Genomic DNA, 16,780 nt, shown 5'->3' on the forward strand with positions numbered 1-16,780 from the left:
ACTCTAGGTAATGGAACAAAACTAAACAAAGGGGATAACTGAGATTACCTAACGGACAATCGAGACTCTGATACCACTTGATGTATGTTTGCTTGATCTTCTGAAAGGTAATATGATAAGTCGATGGTGGAGCTTCGACGTTGATGATCCAAAGGCTCCGAACAGAACAAATCAAGAACCCTCGCAACCACTACACCACTACTCCGTGGTTATCAACCGTACCAAGATGCGGTTGATCTCGTCAAGAAGACTTTTCCTGCAAGCGAATCAAGAACACAAGCAAGAACGGGTAGATGCAATCTGAACATTGCTAATTACTAATGAAGTACTCGAGTTTGAGGTTCAACAAACCGATAAACAGCAAAACTGTCCAAAACAGAATAATCTAAGATAAACTCGAGCCTAAACTATGACGGAGAAGGATAACCTAGGGTTGTGCAGCCGTGGAAAGAGGCGTACACAACCTGAAACGATAGCGCAACACCTTATTCATACGACTCTGACTAAACTATAAGGAATATTTGGTCGAGCACAGATCCATTGGAAAGGGATCGACATAAGCTTTCCAAAAAGTCTAAGAACGCCTAAAATGGACTTCGTATGAGAGAGTTATGCCCGTTTTACTGATGTGCAGTCTTGAGACTCGACTAGGACCACGACTTTGACTAAAGCTCAGCCTCGAATCCGAGTAGACTTGGCCTTCGAGGGGTGATATTTGGGTAAGGTTGTAATGTTTCTCCCACGTTCCTAAGTAATAAAATATCACAAGAATTTAGTAGTAATCCATCCAAGGAAACATGAATAGCGAGAAACAAGTTCACCTAGTGGTCTAATTGTCGTGCACGTGTTCTTGTAATTGGACCTTGTATGATTTGAGGATTATTAGCGGTATTGATCGTATCCGAAGGATCCATGGGCTCATCAATTCGTGTTGAACTTCAGGTAGAATTACTATTATTTGTTGATCATATGTCTCCTTGAGAGAGTTCTAAAGAGCGAGTGGATCTTGCTCCATTAAATACTCAATTTTAAGATTTTGATGGAGGTGATGCTGCAAAAAAAAATGCAAAGTTGCATATTTGGAATGCTCATGAATAGGTTTGGCATTCTCTTGTGGTGGAGTTATGGTGGAAATGTACTTTCTAGAAGACAAATTTATTTTGACGTCCATGGCCAAGTAATTACAACCATCCAATACAAGTTCTGGAAATTTCTTTTCAAAAATGTCAGTCATGCCCTACATGAAATGACAATTCATTAATTTACTAAGAGGGTAAATTAAATACAATTGTTGTAATTGAGCAAACATGCTAATTAAAGTATGTCACAAAATGACAATAGATGTAGACCTTCAATATATGATAGGCGATAAATCATTGCTAATGTTTTGGATGCTATTCTTGATGGAATAGATGACACTATAGTTATGGCCAAAAACATAGACTATGTACTATAAATATTGGATAGACACGATGAAAGTAATCACTATGATGATATGGTGTAGATATCACAATAGTGGGCGAGATAACCCGTGCTATGAATATGGACTCTGTCCAATTAAAACGAATGATACTACAGTCATAGCTCATATCATAGACTACCTTGTGCTATCCCAACATGATAAAAGGTAGTCATCAAATTTAAAGCATTTTGCATTGATTTTTCAGTGAATTATTTAAGTGGAGCCTTATAAATGATAAATATAGAAAATGTTCATTCCATTTAATAATTAGCAATGAGACCAATTGCAAGGAATAAATTAAAATGTGCAATATATTAAATACCTGAGTATTACTGAGGTAATACAAGAAAAATGCAATAATACATGTCTTTTATGCAATTTCTAACAACAAGAGGGGCTGAAATGCATGAAAATATTATATAACTGAGTTAGATTAAATCGGTGCATAATGTAATAGAAATTTGAGGGGTTTATTGCAAAATTGGTAGGCTCTCTATAGCCTATCGGATATGGGCTTTGAGGCCCATTTCGAGCTACGTTCCACTGGCTGACGTCGGTATTCGCCGTGCGGCTGGCCACCGCCACAGCTAGCCGATCAAACGCCACCTTAGGATGCGCACCACCGCCTGAGGGCAGCTGCCGTCGGTTGAGATCCGTTCGCCGTAAAGGGCCGCTGCCGCGCGGTTGGCTGCCGAATTTTGTGCCTCTTCTTGAGGGTGGGCACTGTTGCCGTCGGAAGGGCCTGGTGGCAGGCGGACAGAGCCAAGGGCGGCGGAGTCAAATCGGGCCAGCCGCCAACGGCGAGGGCCGAGTGGCCGGCCTTCAGCGCTTGGTGCCCTGATGGAGTGCCGCCGCCTTTGGAATCCGCCGTCGGCCTACGGCCGGATGCCCCAATGGTACATCGCCGTCGAGAATCGCCTCCCGCTGCCAGCCTATGACAATGGGGCCACACCGCCAGAGGAAGGGCAGGCATAGGAAGTACGGACGCTGGCCAACCGAATCGCCGCCATGAGGGTGGCCACCGCCGGTCTTTGGCTCCATTGTCGCCAAAGGGGGCGAGTCGTCGGAGGGCGGGCGCCGCCGTTGCCTTGGAAAGGCCAGGCCGCGTGGTCGGCCGCCGTCGTGAGGCGGAGAAATTGTGGTGCTCCATTTGTTTGCGAAGGCGGTAGCCTCAACGATGGGGTTCAAGGCGATGTGTGACGCCGTTGCGGAAGATGACGCAGAGGATGACGCCGATGAGGTCGTGAGAGAGGAAACACCAGAAGAACGGCGGTCGCGAGGGACATCTTTGTAGTCCATCACTTACCCTTCGATGAATCTTGATTTGGCCGATTAGCATCATTGTAGAGCCGAATTTGCTAATAACGTGTATGAGTGTAAACGAGTAGTGAAAAATTGAACTCGAGAATTAGATGAAATTAGATTGATTCAAATGCAATGTCTCGGATATATGCAAGCTGAAAGAGTCACGTTGTAGAAACACCTCTCACTAACAGACATGAATGAGTAACTGCTATATGCGATTATGGAATTGATCATTTCTCAACAATTTTTTTTGTCTATGGACCACTCAAGCATTTTAGGCCCATTTAGCACCCGATTTTTGAGCCTTTAGATGTTCTCATTCCACAGCCTGGATCTCCTACACCAACATAAACCTATCTTTATCCCTACTCTCCATCCCTCACTATGGCCACCCGATGAACTGCTAGCCACCGCTCGCTAGCGTCACCTCCAACACCGGTGTGGCACCCCAGTGAGTCCCAGCCCTTGCCCTCATCCCCACCGTCTCCTTTTTCAACTATGGCGAACTTCCTCATTGACCCTTCGCCCCTACCCCGTAGTCCTTCATCATTTCTATTGGCTCTGTGTCGCCGAATCTGCCACGGTCGTCACCACCACACTAACACGTCTCCGATGGGTGATCCATTTGATGCTCATGCCCCAGCCCTACCCACCTGTGGTCCTCCATTACCAGGCAGATGATGCCCCTGCCACCTTGCCGCCCTGTCTACGTACCATCACCTCCGCTTGCAAGCATGCCACCGCAGTCCTCCAGTGAGTCCCTACCTGACAACCCCAAACCCTACCCTAAAAGCTTGATGGGTTTGGAGAAGAAGGAGAAGGGAGGGGAAGGCAAAAATTCAGATGTGGAGGATGGCTTAAACACTCCACTAGATTTTAGCATTTCCCTTTTTTTAGATGATCACCCTTGTCTTCAGTATTCTCAATTGAAGTTTGGCACGTGTTGTACTGGTTAGAACACTAATATTACAACACTAACAAATGGGCCACTGACAATCTACTACAACAACTGGGGTCAGACAAAACTATGCCAGAAAGGAAAGAAAGAGTTTATATCTTCTGTCCTCTGTTACTCGCTCCAAGTATTACACTCGTTGGGCTCAAGGTGGCATTACTAAACCTATAAAGAGCTCAAGGTAGCATTACTAAACCTGTAAAGAGCTCAAGGTAGCATTACTAAACCTATAAAGAGCGGTAGGCTATTCTAAGAGGAATTTGCTGTAAAATAGATATCTCTTTGCTCTTCAGCCAGTCTGAAATCAAGTCAGTTGTAGGCCACACCTGTCATCAGTAGTTCTATTTTTGTAGATTGAAGCTTTTATAAGGCAGGAATGAGAGCACCATCATTTTGCTAGCTTGAACTATTATTCACCGCTGGTGTAGGTTGTAGTAGAACTTTGACCTATGTTGCCATTGTTGTTGCCTCTTGAGAGTTTGATCTCTGCTGCTATTATTCCTTCAACTTTGCCATAGGCTGCTTCAAAGCATGCTCTGAAATTTTGTCGAAGCTCCGTTTCTGCAATGGCATCATTGAGGACAAAGAGAAACCTAGTGAACATGACGAGAGTAGTGGGAAAAGGGGAAAGGCAATGGGCCAACATGAATCAGTCCACATCCAGACATCCAGTTGATGGATATGAATTTGTGAAGGCGCTGCACAAGAGAGAGGCGCGGAGTAAAAATCACAAAGGGGAAAGCTAGTGTCTTTGCTAGGTAGCAAAAGAAAAAACAAAAGGTGTTTTTCCTGTCAATGGAACGATACTCAGGGCCCCTTCGAACATAGGATTTGTGGAAGAAATTTGTAGGATTTGAATCCTATAGGAACTTTTCCCTGTAGACTTTAAGAACAAAGGATTGATAGAACTCAGACGGAGACTAGTCACCTCCATTATTATTAAAGCATATCGACTAGATATAAAAACTGATATTATATACAGATATTACAGACATTTAGATCTTTAATATTGACAGGTTAGACATAAATGTACACCCCTTCAGTGAAATAGCAATTCTGAACCTCTAAACTTTTTTAAAAAAAAAAACCCTCGACCACAGGAGAAAACGTCTCACTTGCTTTGTCTTAAGAGTACCGAGTCTGGATGGACAGTCTATCAACCTCTAATTACCATTTAAGGAGGTACTCATCCGGATTCAAGTCTAGATGGGCAGTCAATCAACTGTAGATTGTACCGACCAAGTTATTGCTCAGTTCGCACCTCTGATTACCTAAGAAGAGACTAAATGCCAATTGCAATCTATTAAGGTAAAAGAGATAAATGATCACCTTAATATCCAAACAGCTTAATATTTACAATCTGCTCAAATTGTATCTCGTGCCAAAGACTTAATATCAACTGGTAGCACCGTAGCACATCCCAATTTCATTAGGTTTCCACCAACTATGATAATTAGGCGGATGCCTATAATGATTAAATGTTACACACACTGCAAACTTGAATACAGAAGTCGACTATTGACCTATTTCAGAACTTGTGTCGTCGCAATGGATCTTTCAAGGTCCAGTACAATCCTTGTGGCCTCCATAACAATCTGCCCATCCATGTAGTGTTGCCTACACACAGGCATATACACATCAGCTCCTCCAATTAGTTCGGTCTTGGTTTCCTGTGTCTTCCTCAATGTGAAGAACGCCCTGCAACCGCACAGCTCACAGCGTGCTGTTAGCTTGGTGACTGAGTCAGCCAGGGGAACAATATCCAGAACCGAGCCAAACTTTTTCCTGCCAAAACCACGATCACCAAGTCAAATGCTAGCACAAAATTCAATCTGGAAAAGTATTTTGCATCCAAACAATCCAGGATTATTTGGGTATGTATAGCTCAGAGAACCTGGTCAAATCAAAGCGAATAACTCCAATTCAGTGAGTACCTTTTGTAGTCACCATCTAGCCCTGCAACGACTACAATTTTTCCATCACGGTCTGCAGCTTTGCAGCAGAAATTGTAAAGATCATCAAAGAACTGGGCTTCATCAATACCGATAACATCTACCTGCGGGAACCAATTTCAGTAAGAAACCTACAGATTGCCTAGAGAACAAGAGGGCCTATTTCCATAGCCATGCCACGTGCATAATAACTAATAAGACTGTTGGCTAGGTATCTTGGTGAGACGTCTTCCAGGCCATATCCCACATCGATGAAACAGTGGGGTGATGAACTGCTGATTACGTGCCTCAAATACAAAGGAAGCTTGATACAGAAAATGAGTATTTTTCTAGGATCAAGCAAGAAGAGTAATTTGTTAAACAAAGTTGGTATAATACTAGGTATTTAGTTAAGATACTAAACTGAGCAACTAAATGGACTTGTAATCAGCATTTCAGGTGCCTTGAAACTTGTAAGGTTCTAGAACTTTCCAGCCAGCTTTTGTTTTATTCACCTTGCGTTTTTCAAGATTAAACATTTCAGAAATATGTAAACTCCAATGTACATATAGGATCATCCAAAGGTCACCTCACCCTTGAAACTTGTAAGGTTCTAGAACTTTCCAGCCAGCTTTTGTTTTATTTACCTTGCGTTTTTCAAGATTAAACATTTCAGAAATATCTAAACTCCAATGTACACATAGGATCATCCAAAGGTCACCTCACCCTAGAACTGAGCAAGCCAATATATGGGGTTCCCAATAACAGCCAATTCCCACTGATTTTTTTTTTCCAAAAGTTGACTTATCGCACCAAAAACACCAGAGTAGAGTCAATCACGAACTCATGGCCATAGGAGGTGCTGTCAATTTTCAATAATGTCTAGCCAAATATTCAGATTACACATGAAATTTATGATATCATTCACCAACCAAAAAACACCTTAATGTTATAACCTCTACCACTTTCTACAAACATATTATGATTGAGACTAATGGCAAATGATGAATCATGGAAACAATGGAGGGTCAAAAATGTAAAATTTTAGAGAGAAGCGAGCATCTGATTAACTATTCAGCAGTATCGAGACAATCATTTCCATTCTTTTGCTGATACCCCACAGTAAACAGGAAATATGATGAGTGCAAGTGTCACGGGCATACTTTAGATGGCCCTGAACCCAAGCAGGACCACGCCGATGCCCAGTGGCCGCAACGCAAGGCAGGGATAGAAGAGACACTAAGGACTCTGATATATTTCTTGCTTAATGAAAACCGATACAATCCATCCTTATATAGATGGGATGACTTGATGGTTAAGGAACAAATATCTAAAATTAAGGAAACAAACTAATCTAATCATCTCTAACAAATCAACCCCTGAGCCCAGCAAAAACAGTGCACCGGCCCTAGGTGGGTTTGGTGTTGTTCGTTCCTTCCTCATATGGGCCTTGACGGGCTGGACATGACAGCAAGTTTGCAGGCTAATGAATTGCCACCTTTCTTTATAAATGAATATCATTTTGCATAACGTGTGATCACCAAAACTCTGACCATTAGTTTTCTAATTATATGTAAGGAAAAGCTTACAAATTAAATGCACTTTTGACAACAAATGAACCGGTTTCTTTTTCATGTGGTCAATGACAGATAATTTTAGAGTAAATTCAAAAACCTACAACTATTTTGACACATGTTGCAAAAAAAACTACAACTTCTAGTGCTCATTTCAAAAACCTACAACTATTTTGACACACGTTGCAAAAAACTATAATTTTCTCACCGTGAGCCCACCTACTGTAGTTTTTTGCAACGTGTGTCAAAATAGTTGTAGGTTTTTGAAATTGGCACCAGAAATTGTAGTTTTCCGCAACATATGTCAAAATAGTTGTAGGTTTTTGAAATCTCCTCATAATTTTATATACATCAGTGGTCAAATTTGCAACAATTTTATCATGTATCCAACATAGTTGCAAATGTTACTCGAAATTATTAAAAGTGGAAGGCTAACGTTGGTACTAGAATAAAAACTAAGCAAATAGAACATAGCCAACTCACCCATCATACCTAAAGCATCCACATGAAAAGAAAACATAGAAAGGAAAACTGACAATATGCCACTTCTCTAACCCAGCTTACAGGATATGCCTTTGATATGCTACACATGAGCCTGAAATTGACTATATCTGCCACTATTAGCGTATGAATATTTTTTTTCCTTTTCTTACAGAAAGCCCACTCTATCACACACATACTGAGTGCAACAAGGCCCACAAGTGGGCGACAAGGTGGCGCAAATGATCAGGCAGGATAAGGGATGAGTAGGCACTGGCAGGAGAGTGGCACCAAGATGCCACCTAGCGGAACTATGCGGCAACCATTTAAAGCCATGAGTTTATCTACCATGGCGCAACTTTTGCAAGCCTAAATCTGACCTAGGTGCAAAGTTTCTCATAATCTCATGGCATCTTATGCATATATGACTAGAGAAAGTTGTTCAAAATCCACAACATTGAGTGGGGAAGAGCTTGTGAAATACATAAAATCTTTAGCTCTTCCAAACAGCTTTCTACAAAGAGGGGTCCCAGTAGACATGTTTAGTCAGGTATTCGATCTTCAATCTACGTACAACTATATCAGGTGTCAGAACAATTGTTTCTATCTCTATTTGTCTAAATGAAAGTACTTAGCAAATAAGGAAAAACACAGAACTAGACTCCATTTCCATATTTGTGTTCCCAATATTATATCTTTAGAGAGGAAAGTGCTTCTAATATATACATGTTGTCCAAATTTATGATAAATGATAAGTGTAATATTTTGCAATGAGAAGAATGAGCCATCAGACATTGCAAAATAGGGGTGCCAATAGGACTATTCCCCCTGGGGTATGCCTTTCTATCCCCTTCCCAACTTAGTGCGCAGGGGGAGTGGAAGTTGTCATTTTCGTTTCATTCCCACCTCCTTGAGGGATTTTTCAAGGAATAGGACATCAATAAGTTCTTAAATTTGAATGATATTCACTTCCTTTTGTATGTGGTCCATGTGGTCATGCTGAAGAATTATATCATCAGAAGGTTTTTCAGTTTGAAGAAAAAACTGTACTGAAACATTACAACTAATATGTTCTAGACTTATATTAGATCGCCAATAGGAAGCCAACAAGGACTGCAAAATGATTGTATAACACACCCAAACCAGTAAGCAAATAATTGCATTCTTAGATATCACCAGATTTCTGCAGCTGCAGGCTGTCTCCTAAGAGCACTAAATTTGAGTAATGAGGATGTAACGTCAAGTGACGCACCACCAGCACAACTTCCTATCATGGTTCTCAAGAACTCATGTTCAAGAAAATAAGACAGATGGGCACAGCAAGTATGATGCTTGAAGCACCAATCTGAACTCTTAGAAAATATATGCATGGTAATAGAGTTCATGGTATAGTAGATAGGGATGTAAAATAAGAGAAAATGTGTTTAACCAAACCTTATCATAGGCCTCAATTCCTAATTTTTCATGGAAACTTGACAGCTCTGATAAGGCCCAGCACCCCATCTTTGTACCATCATGAGTCACAACAGAATCCAATCCATAGCGATTGTCCTTGTCAGACTTTATGAGTGCCACACTCCTATTATGGCAGTGTGTAACGGTCAGAAATAACCAAGTTTAATCCAACAGAAAAAAGCAGTCAGACAACCAAGTCAGACAACCAATTTTCAGTTTTTTCACATATATGTGATACACTTTTAGAACTACATTTCCGAACACAGTTTTCAACTCGCCAGCAATCCAGAACATGGAACCTTTTCTGCACATAGCATGATATCATATCAAACTCTTCCAGAACTGCCTAGAGAATGGTCAAACTAACGAGCTAACTTCAATTTTCAACTGACCCGCACATTGGCTGAACAAGTACCTGAAATTTGGGAGACCAGAAAACAACAGGCATCTTAGCCTACCCAAGAAGCTCATTTCTGACAGCTATTGCTCTTAACTACCTGCTCCCTCCTGACTAGTTGAGTTTATGCGATTTTCTGTACATCATACACTAAGATTATGGACGATGTCATCACTTAAAGACCACAACAAATTCACAGCTTCCAGTGCGAGACTTTTGACAATATAAGTTCAGAAGTTGCAGTAATAGCCTGACATTAAATACAATATTCACCAAAGATATTTTCTTAGCCAAACCTTCTGCGACGTCTTAGCCAAAACCCGGGAGAGCAAGGGGTCACTGGCAGGCAGGCCCACCTTGTCAGCAAAACAAGCAAGCACAAAGGAAAAGGCGCGGCGTCGCTGGCGTTTTGTACCTTCCGTTGCCGGCCTCGGCCTGGACCCGGCGGAGGAGAGCGGTGGTCTTGCCGGCGAACATGGGTCCAACGATGACGTGGATCTCGCCGGACTGGGCTGCCCGGACCTCCATCGCCGCACCGTCGCTGCCTCGCGACATGGCCGCCGCAGACACCGACCTCGCCGCGCCCAGCATGTTACCGGCACGACCCGGGCGGAAAGGTAGAGAGTAGGGAGGCGGCAGCGAAGGGAAAGCGCTGGCGCGGAGGAAGGTGGGGGCGGCGGCGAGGAGGGATCTCATGGCGGAATTCGTAGGGTGGACGGGATTGCGGTGGGCTGCGATTTTTTTTTTTTGAATTTTTTAGAGAATATAAATTGGGTAGGTGAGATCGGTCGGACCGGAGATTTCAAAATTGGAGCGTTTCTCCAATCAACGTGGAGCGCATCATTGGTTCGAAGTTCAGGAGAGGGAAAGTGGAGTTGAGGTAAATGGGGATTTGGGGAGTGGTTTTGCTAGGGTTTTTGGAGGGAATAGAGAGGCGGCGTAGGCGAAGGCAGGGGAAGGACGAAGGAGATAGAGGGGGCCGCGGCCTGGCTATTTATGGGTTTTCTCTTTTTTATTACTTCTTTATTTTCCATGTCAGAGGAAAATTGGCGCCAGGGTCTTGAGATATACAAAATCTTTAATAACGAACATGAGTTCTCTTCGGCGACGATCCGCATAACTCATCTAACGAGATTGATTCGTGAGGAGACACTTGTGAATAGTCAGAACATGCTCTTCTACCTCTTTGATCAAATCCAGCTTAGAAAAGCTCTTTCATTAGGCTCGGACAAATTCAACGGCGTTCGACATCTTCGACCATAGAGAGTTTCGAATGATGACATTTCAATACTTAATTGATAGTTGTTGTTATAGGAGAACACAACAAATGGTAAGAAAATCTCCTATTTCTTTCCATATGTGAAAGCACAAGCTCGTAACATGTCTTCCAGAATTTAATTTTTTCTCTCAGTTTGATGATTAGTTTGGGGATAACGAGTTGTGCTATGGGAGAGCTATGGGCCCATAGCTTCGTGAAGGCTCTTCTAAAAATAAAAGGTGAACTAAGTGCCTTGATCGGAGACGATTTTCTTCAGAATTTCATGAAGGCAAACAATTTGAGTGAGATATAGCTTCGCATAGTCCTTGGCTTTATATCGAGTCTTCACACGGAGGAAGTGCGCTGACTTTGTAAGTCGGTCCACAATGACCCAAATCGAGTCATACCTTCAAGAGGTCTTAGGTAATTCAGTAATGAAATCCATACTGATCTTTTCCCATTTCCAAGAGGGAATAGGTAAGGGCAAGAGCATACCAGCAAACACCACACTCAATGACATATCAAGCGATTTCACCCTTCATGCGGGTCCACAAAAATCTGGACTTGAGGTCTTAGTACATCTTGGTACTCCTCGGGTAAATGGATAATACTTGACTTCCTTCATTTTGTCTCAAATTCGGGCCATGCCCTTATCATCTTTTTGAGCTTCCTTAGTTCAATCCAGGAGGGTGCATTTGATCTTCTTGTTTGGAAAAAAAATCCCTCTGAAACTATCTCGAGTCCGAGCCTTCAAAAATCATCACAAAGCGTGGTGACTTTAGACTATAGCGAGAGACAATTACATTGAGCCTTCTAACTCAATGCATCAGCAACCACATTTGCCTTACCGAGGTGATAATGAACTTCTAGCTCATAATCCTTGATCAGCTCGAGCAATCTTGTATGTCTCATGTCCAGATCAGCTTAGGTGAAAATATAATCGAGACTTTTGTGATCTTTATAGATACGACATAGATTACCCAATAGGTAGTGGCGCCAAATTTTCAGAGTGTGCACAATTGCCGCAAGATCTAAGTCATGAGTTGGATAATTTTCTTCGGGCCGCTTCAATTGGCGTGAAGCATATGCAACAACTCTGCGTTCTTGCATGAGAAAATATCTGAGGTCGCAATAGACGTTGAAGTCCTTGTCCACTTCAGGCGGAGCAAGAATAGGAGCGGTCGTGAGGAGTTTCTTCAAGGTTTGGAAAGCTGACTCACATTTACCTAACCACTCAAATACACTCCCTTGCTTCAAAAGCTCAATTACGGGCTTGGAAATCTTGGAGAGATTCTTGATGAACCAGCAGTAATAGCCCGCAAGTTCGAGAAAACTCCAAATGTCTATGACATTCTTGGGTTAAACCTAATTGAGAACCTCCTGTACTTTACTCAGGTCAATTGCAACACCATCTTTAGATAAGACATGCCATAGAGAAAACAACTTCTTTGAGCCAGAACTTACATTTGCTGAACTTGGCATAGAGTTTGTGATCTCGAAGTCAGCCAAAAACAACTCGGAGATGCTCTTCATGTTCTGCTTCAGTCTTGGAGTAGATGAGAATATCATCAATGAATATCACAAGAAACTGTCACACCCTGATTTTCACTTTTCTCAATTTTCTAAAATTTTCCAAGATTAGATTATTGGTTGAATAATTAGAATAGGAAAATGCCTATTTTCTAAATTCAAATTCAAATTTAAATAAGGTTATTATTATTTTTTTGAGTGCATCCATGTTGAAATAGGCATGTAGGGTTTATTTGGTTTTTGTTGGAGTTTATTTGGCTTTGTTTGAGTTGATTTTGTTTTGAATTCGAATTTCAAAAGCATTTAGAAAAAAATGAAAAGAAGAAAAAGCTAACCCTTCTCTTGGGCCGCTCCTTCCTCCTTAAGGCCCAAGCACACTGAGCCGGCCCATTTCCCCAGCCCGACACCCCTCCCCTCCCTTCCCTCCCCTGCATGGGTAGCACCCCGTCACGGCCCAACCGCGCGCCCACTTTCCCGTGGCATGTTCCCACGCCGCGCATGCGCTTCATCCTGTGTTGCCGCCATCGACCGCTCCCAAATATGCCCTAGCGCCTTGTCGTTTTCACCGAGTGCCACCGCCGTGTGGGGCCCGCTCATCAGAGCTATCTTCTCTGACTCGGACACATCCAGCCACCACCATATCTGAGTCCAACTCAAAGTTCCACCGCCGCTGTAGAGTCCTTGGCCTCCCCGAGAGTCCCAAGCCCACCTATATATGTGCTCGTTCCTCCTCGTGCTCTCCCATCACTAAATCCGTCGAGTTCCATCGCAAATCCGCGGAGAACCGTCTGTCGTTGCCACCATTAGCGACGCCTCAGTCGAGCTCACCGTCGCGCCCCTCCCGTGCCATCCAACCCCACCTGAAGCCACCAGCAGACCTGCCAGCCCTCGTTGAAGCTTGAGCCGCCGTCGCCTTAGCCATTTGGTTGCCAGAGCACCCTCGCCGACGAGTTCCAGAGCTTACGTGTGAGCCCAGTCAGCAGCTGCCACCTCACTCTCTTTGCTTACGTGTGAGCCCAGTCAGCAGGCACACAGTAAAGAGGGATTCCCAATGCAAAAATAATTCCAAATATTCCTGAAAATTGGTAATTTTGCAGTTTAGTCCCTAAACTTTTCTATAATTACAAAAGGAGCCCTATCTTTTACATTTAGGTCCCTAGACTTTTCCATAATTACAAATAGGTCCCTCTATTTTTTTACAAAAGGTCTCTAAACTTTCTATTTTATTCAAAATAAGTCCTTTTCTTTTTCAAATTTAAACCCTAAAATTATTTTTAGCGCATCTTTTCTGTCGTAGCTCTGTTTTAAATGATTTTTGCGCCGTTAGATTTGTTTCTCCGAGCTCTATCTTTCTAGATAGGTTTTGTCTTGTTATTTTTTTTGTTTTGTTCTTTGTTCTTAGTGTATTTTACTTGTGTGCTTTGCTGGTAATTGTGCGATTAGTCAACAACGCCCGAGATCAACTTGAAGAACAACAAAACCAGGATCAAGAGTACACTGAGCAGTAGCAAGGAGAAGGCAAGTGTCCTTGATCATCTTGAACCTATGATTTAAACTGTTTTAGTTTACAAAATTGCATGCATTGTCTGTCAATATGATGGGTAGTCACCTATGTTAGGGTTTTCCTTAGTTTTTCCCTTATCATCCCTTGTAACCTAAATGGTTTATGGTTAGGTATCTTTGGTGGGTAGATTGCTTAGCCATGCTTTTGGGATACTGTGAAGTGTCATAATCTTAACTAATGCACATATGCAACAATGGTGGTTAACTTGTTAATGGTTTAAAAACATGGAACATTAGGGCTTGAGCATAGGGATGTTGGTGATAGTGGTCATGGTTATGTGGTTGGTTTAGTGTTTGCTCAAGTAACGTAAGTAAAGACCGGTTCGTGGAGTGACAACCCGAGAAGTTTCGTACAAACACGAGACTGATATGGATAGGCTTAACCGATTAATTAGGGTTCTTCCAATGTTGTGTGGGCCACATGGGAGGCATGGATGATGGAAGTTAGTTCTCAGAAACCATATGGCACAAGAGGGGGCTTCTAGGTGGTAGCACCTAGCGGTGAAACCTGGAGTGTTGGTGACACATACTGAGAGGATTCTTTGTAAAGGCTTCGTAGTGATCTCTTGACAACACCCCACTGGCGTGTGTATAGTTCTTGGCCGACATTGCAATATGGAGACTTCAGTCATCTGCTTGCAGGTGATGAAATCACGACTCGTGGGAAAGTTGTACAACCTCTGCAGAATGAATAATTTGATATATCAGTCGTGCCCACGGTTATGGAAAACTTGGATCCTCACATGATTATTTGGTTGTGGGTGGGTTATGGTTATGGTTATGGTCATGGCCTTGTTGGTACAGGAGGTACTGGATAGTGATGGTTTATGGATGGTTACCTTTGGATGGATGGTTCTTGGGTGGTTTGGGTTACATTCACTTAATAACTGCTTAATGCTTTTGAGTCCAACTATCTTTTATTTACTCGCATTTACGCAAATATACCATGTGTTAGCCTGTTATTATTGAAAGCCTACATATAATTATTTTCCCACACTTGCTAAGTACTCCATGTGCTCACTCTTGCTATCTCCCACAATACCTATGCTGCTCAGTGGAGGACTTTCAAGAGTTTCAAGACGACGACTTGGTGTTCTAGGAGTGTGTTCCCCAGTCGGTACCTATGGAGTGCTTGGTCGCTGATGCTTTCGTCCCGCTGCTGTCGTTTAGCTAATAGAGTTGTTTAGGTGAAGTCTTTTATGTAAGTGTTGAACGTTTGTAAGTTAAAGTATTACTTTTGTTACTTCACCTATGACGTCCTTATGTGTGTTAATCTTTCTAGGTACACATAAGCTGAACTTGGTTTTGTTCATTAAAACCGGGTGTGACACAAACTTGTCAAGTTCGTCTATGAAGACCATATTCATCAAATACATAAAGAATGTCGGTGCATTGGTCGGGCCGAATGGTATAACAGTATACTCATAGAGCCCATAACAGGTAGAGAAAGCCGTCTTTGGAATATACTCTGGTCGGATCTTAACTTGGTGATAGCCCAATCTCAAATCAATCTTGGAGAAAACCCGTGCACCGGTCAACTGATCGAACAGAATGTCAATCCGAGGAAGTGGATACTTATTCTTGATGATGATCTCATTCAACGGATGGTATTCAACACATATATGCAGAGTTTGGTCCTTTTTCACAAAAAGCGTCGAGCATCCCCAAAGTGAGAGAAGCTCGGACGAATGCCACCCTTCGAGAGCAACTCCTAAATCTACTTCTTCACCTTTGCCAATTCATTTGGAGGCATCCGATAAGATCTCTTTGAAATCAGGGTCGTACCAGGTAAAAGCTCAATAGAGAATTCTACTTCTTGATTGGGTGGCATTCCTAGTAATTCGTTTGGGAAGACATCTGGAAACTCAGAGACCAAGGAATATCTAGAAGACTCATGTTTACCACACTCAGCAAGGCATATAAGTGGGGACCACCCTCTCCAAAGTGAAGAGAAATCTGCCCATCACTTGGATTGTTGAGAGAAACTACTCTTCATGTGCAATCAATACGAGCGCCATGCTTAGCTAACCAATTCATCCCTAAGATGACATCAACTCCTCTAGTGTCCAACACAATCAAGTTTGCGAAGAATGAAACTCCCTCAATGAGTATTGGCTCTTAACTTAGTACCGGGCGCATCGATATGGAATGAAGAAGGCAGCATCTATGTGACCATATTGTCACCCAAGACATAACCTTCCTTGATGAATGAATGAGATGCACAAGAATAAAAAAGTACGACTCCAGTGTGAGAATTCACAAGTAGCGTACCAACGAGCACGCTCGTCCTCCCGATCTTCCTCAGAAGTGATGTGGTTCACTCGACCATGATTGGGAACGTGCGCCATCTTGGAAGCTTAGGGAGGGGGTTGGATCGACAATGAAGGACTTGGAGCAGTCATCATAAAAATATTCCACCGCTCGACTTCTACCGAAGACCTATGCAATACTAAGCATCTCGTATTACTTTTAAGTAAGACATTCTCATGATTATACCCAGGCTACAAGGATAAGGATCATTCACAAGATCAAGGTAGAAGTAATGCATCAACATAGGTTCTACCCATATAATTCGACATTGGAACTCTAACATGCATAACTGACATAAGCATAATTTATCCATTGAGACTTCACAAGATCCAAAATATGATGTGCAATATGCTTAGATGCTTGTCTTACTGGTCTGGCGCCTACTTGATACTACCCGCGCAGCACTCACAGAACTCCAGTGGTCTGGTGTCACTTTCGATCACCCCCACACCACACTCCGGTCCTTTGTTCTCTAAAGAAGAAGGCATACAATAATGAGCATGAAAGAAATGCAAGGAAATATACTACATGATGCATAACAATGGAGGATGCAACATAAC

General features: G+C 42.5%; 1 protein-coding gene across 1 annotated transcript; it reads right to left on the reverse strand.

Moving 5' to 3' along the window:
- Window positions 1-5,025: 5,025 nt before the first annotated feature.
- On the reverse strand, window positions 5,026-10,545 carry LOC133912762 (thymidine kinase-like). Its single transcript, XM_062355666.1, has 4 exons — window positions 9,975-10,545; window positions 9,142-9,286; window positions 5,657-5,778; window positions 5,026-5,507 (listed from the first exon to the last, which is right to left on the reverse strand). The coding sequence occupies exons 1-4, from the start codon at window positions 10,253-10,255 to the stop codon at window positions 5,246-5,248; spliced, it is 810 nt and encodes a 269-aa protein (XP_062211650.1). The 5' UTR covers window positions 10,256-10,545; the 3' UTR covers window positions 5,026-5,245.
- Between the last annotated feature and the right edge of the window lie 6,235 nt (window positions 10,546-16,780).

This window comes from Phragmites australis, chromosome 3, assembly GCF_958298935.1.
Source record: "Phragmites australis chromosome 3, lpPhrAust1.1, whole genome shotgun sequence".
Lineage (NCBI taxonomy): Eukaryota > Viridiplantae > Streptophyta > Magnoliopsida > Poales > Poaceae > Phragmites > Phragmites australis.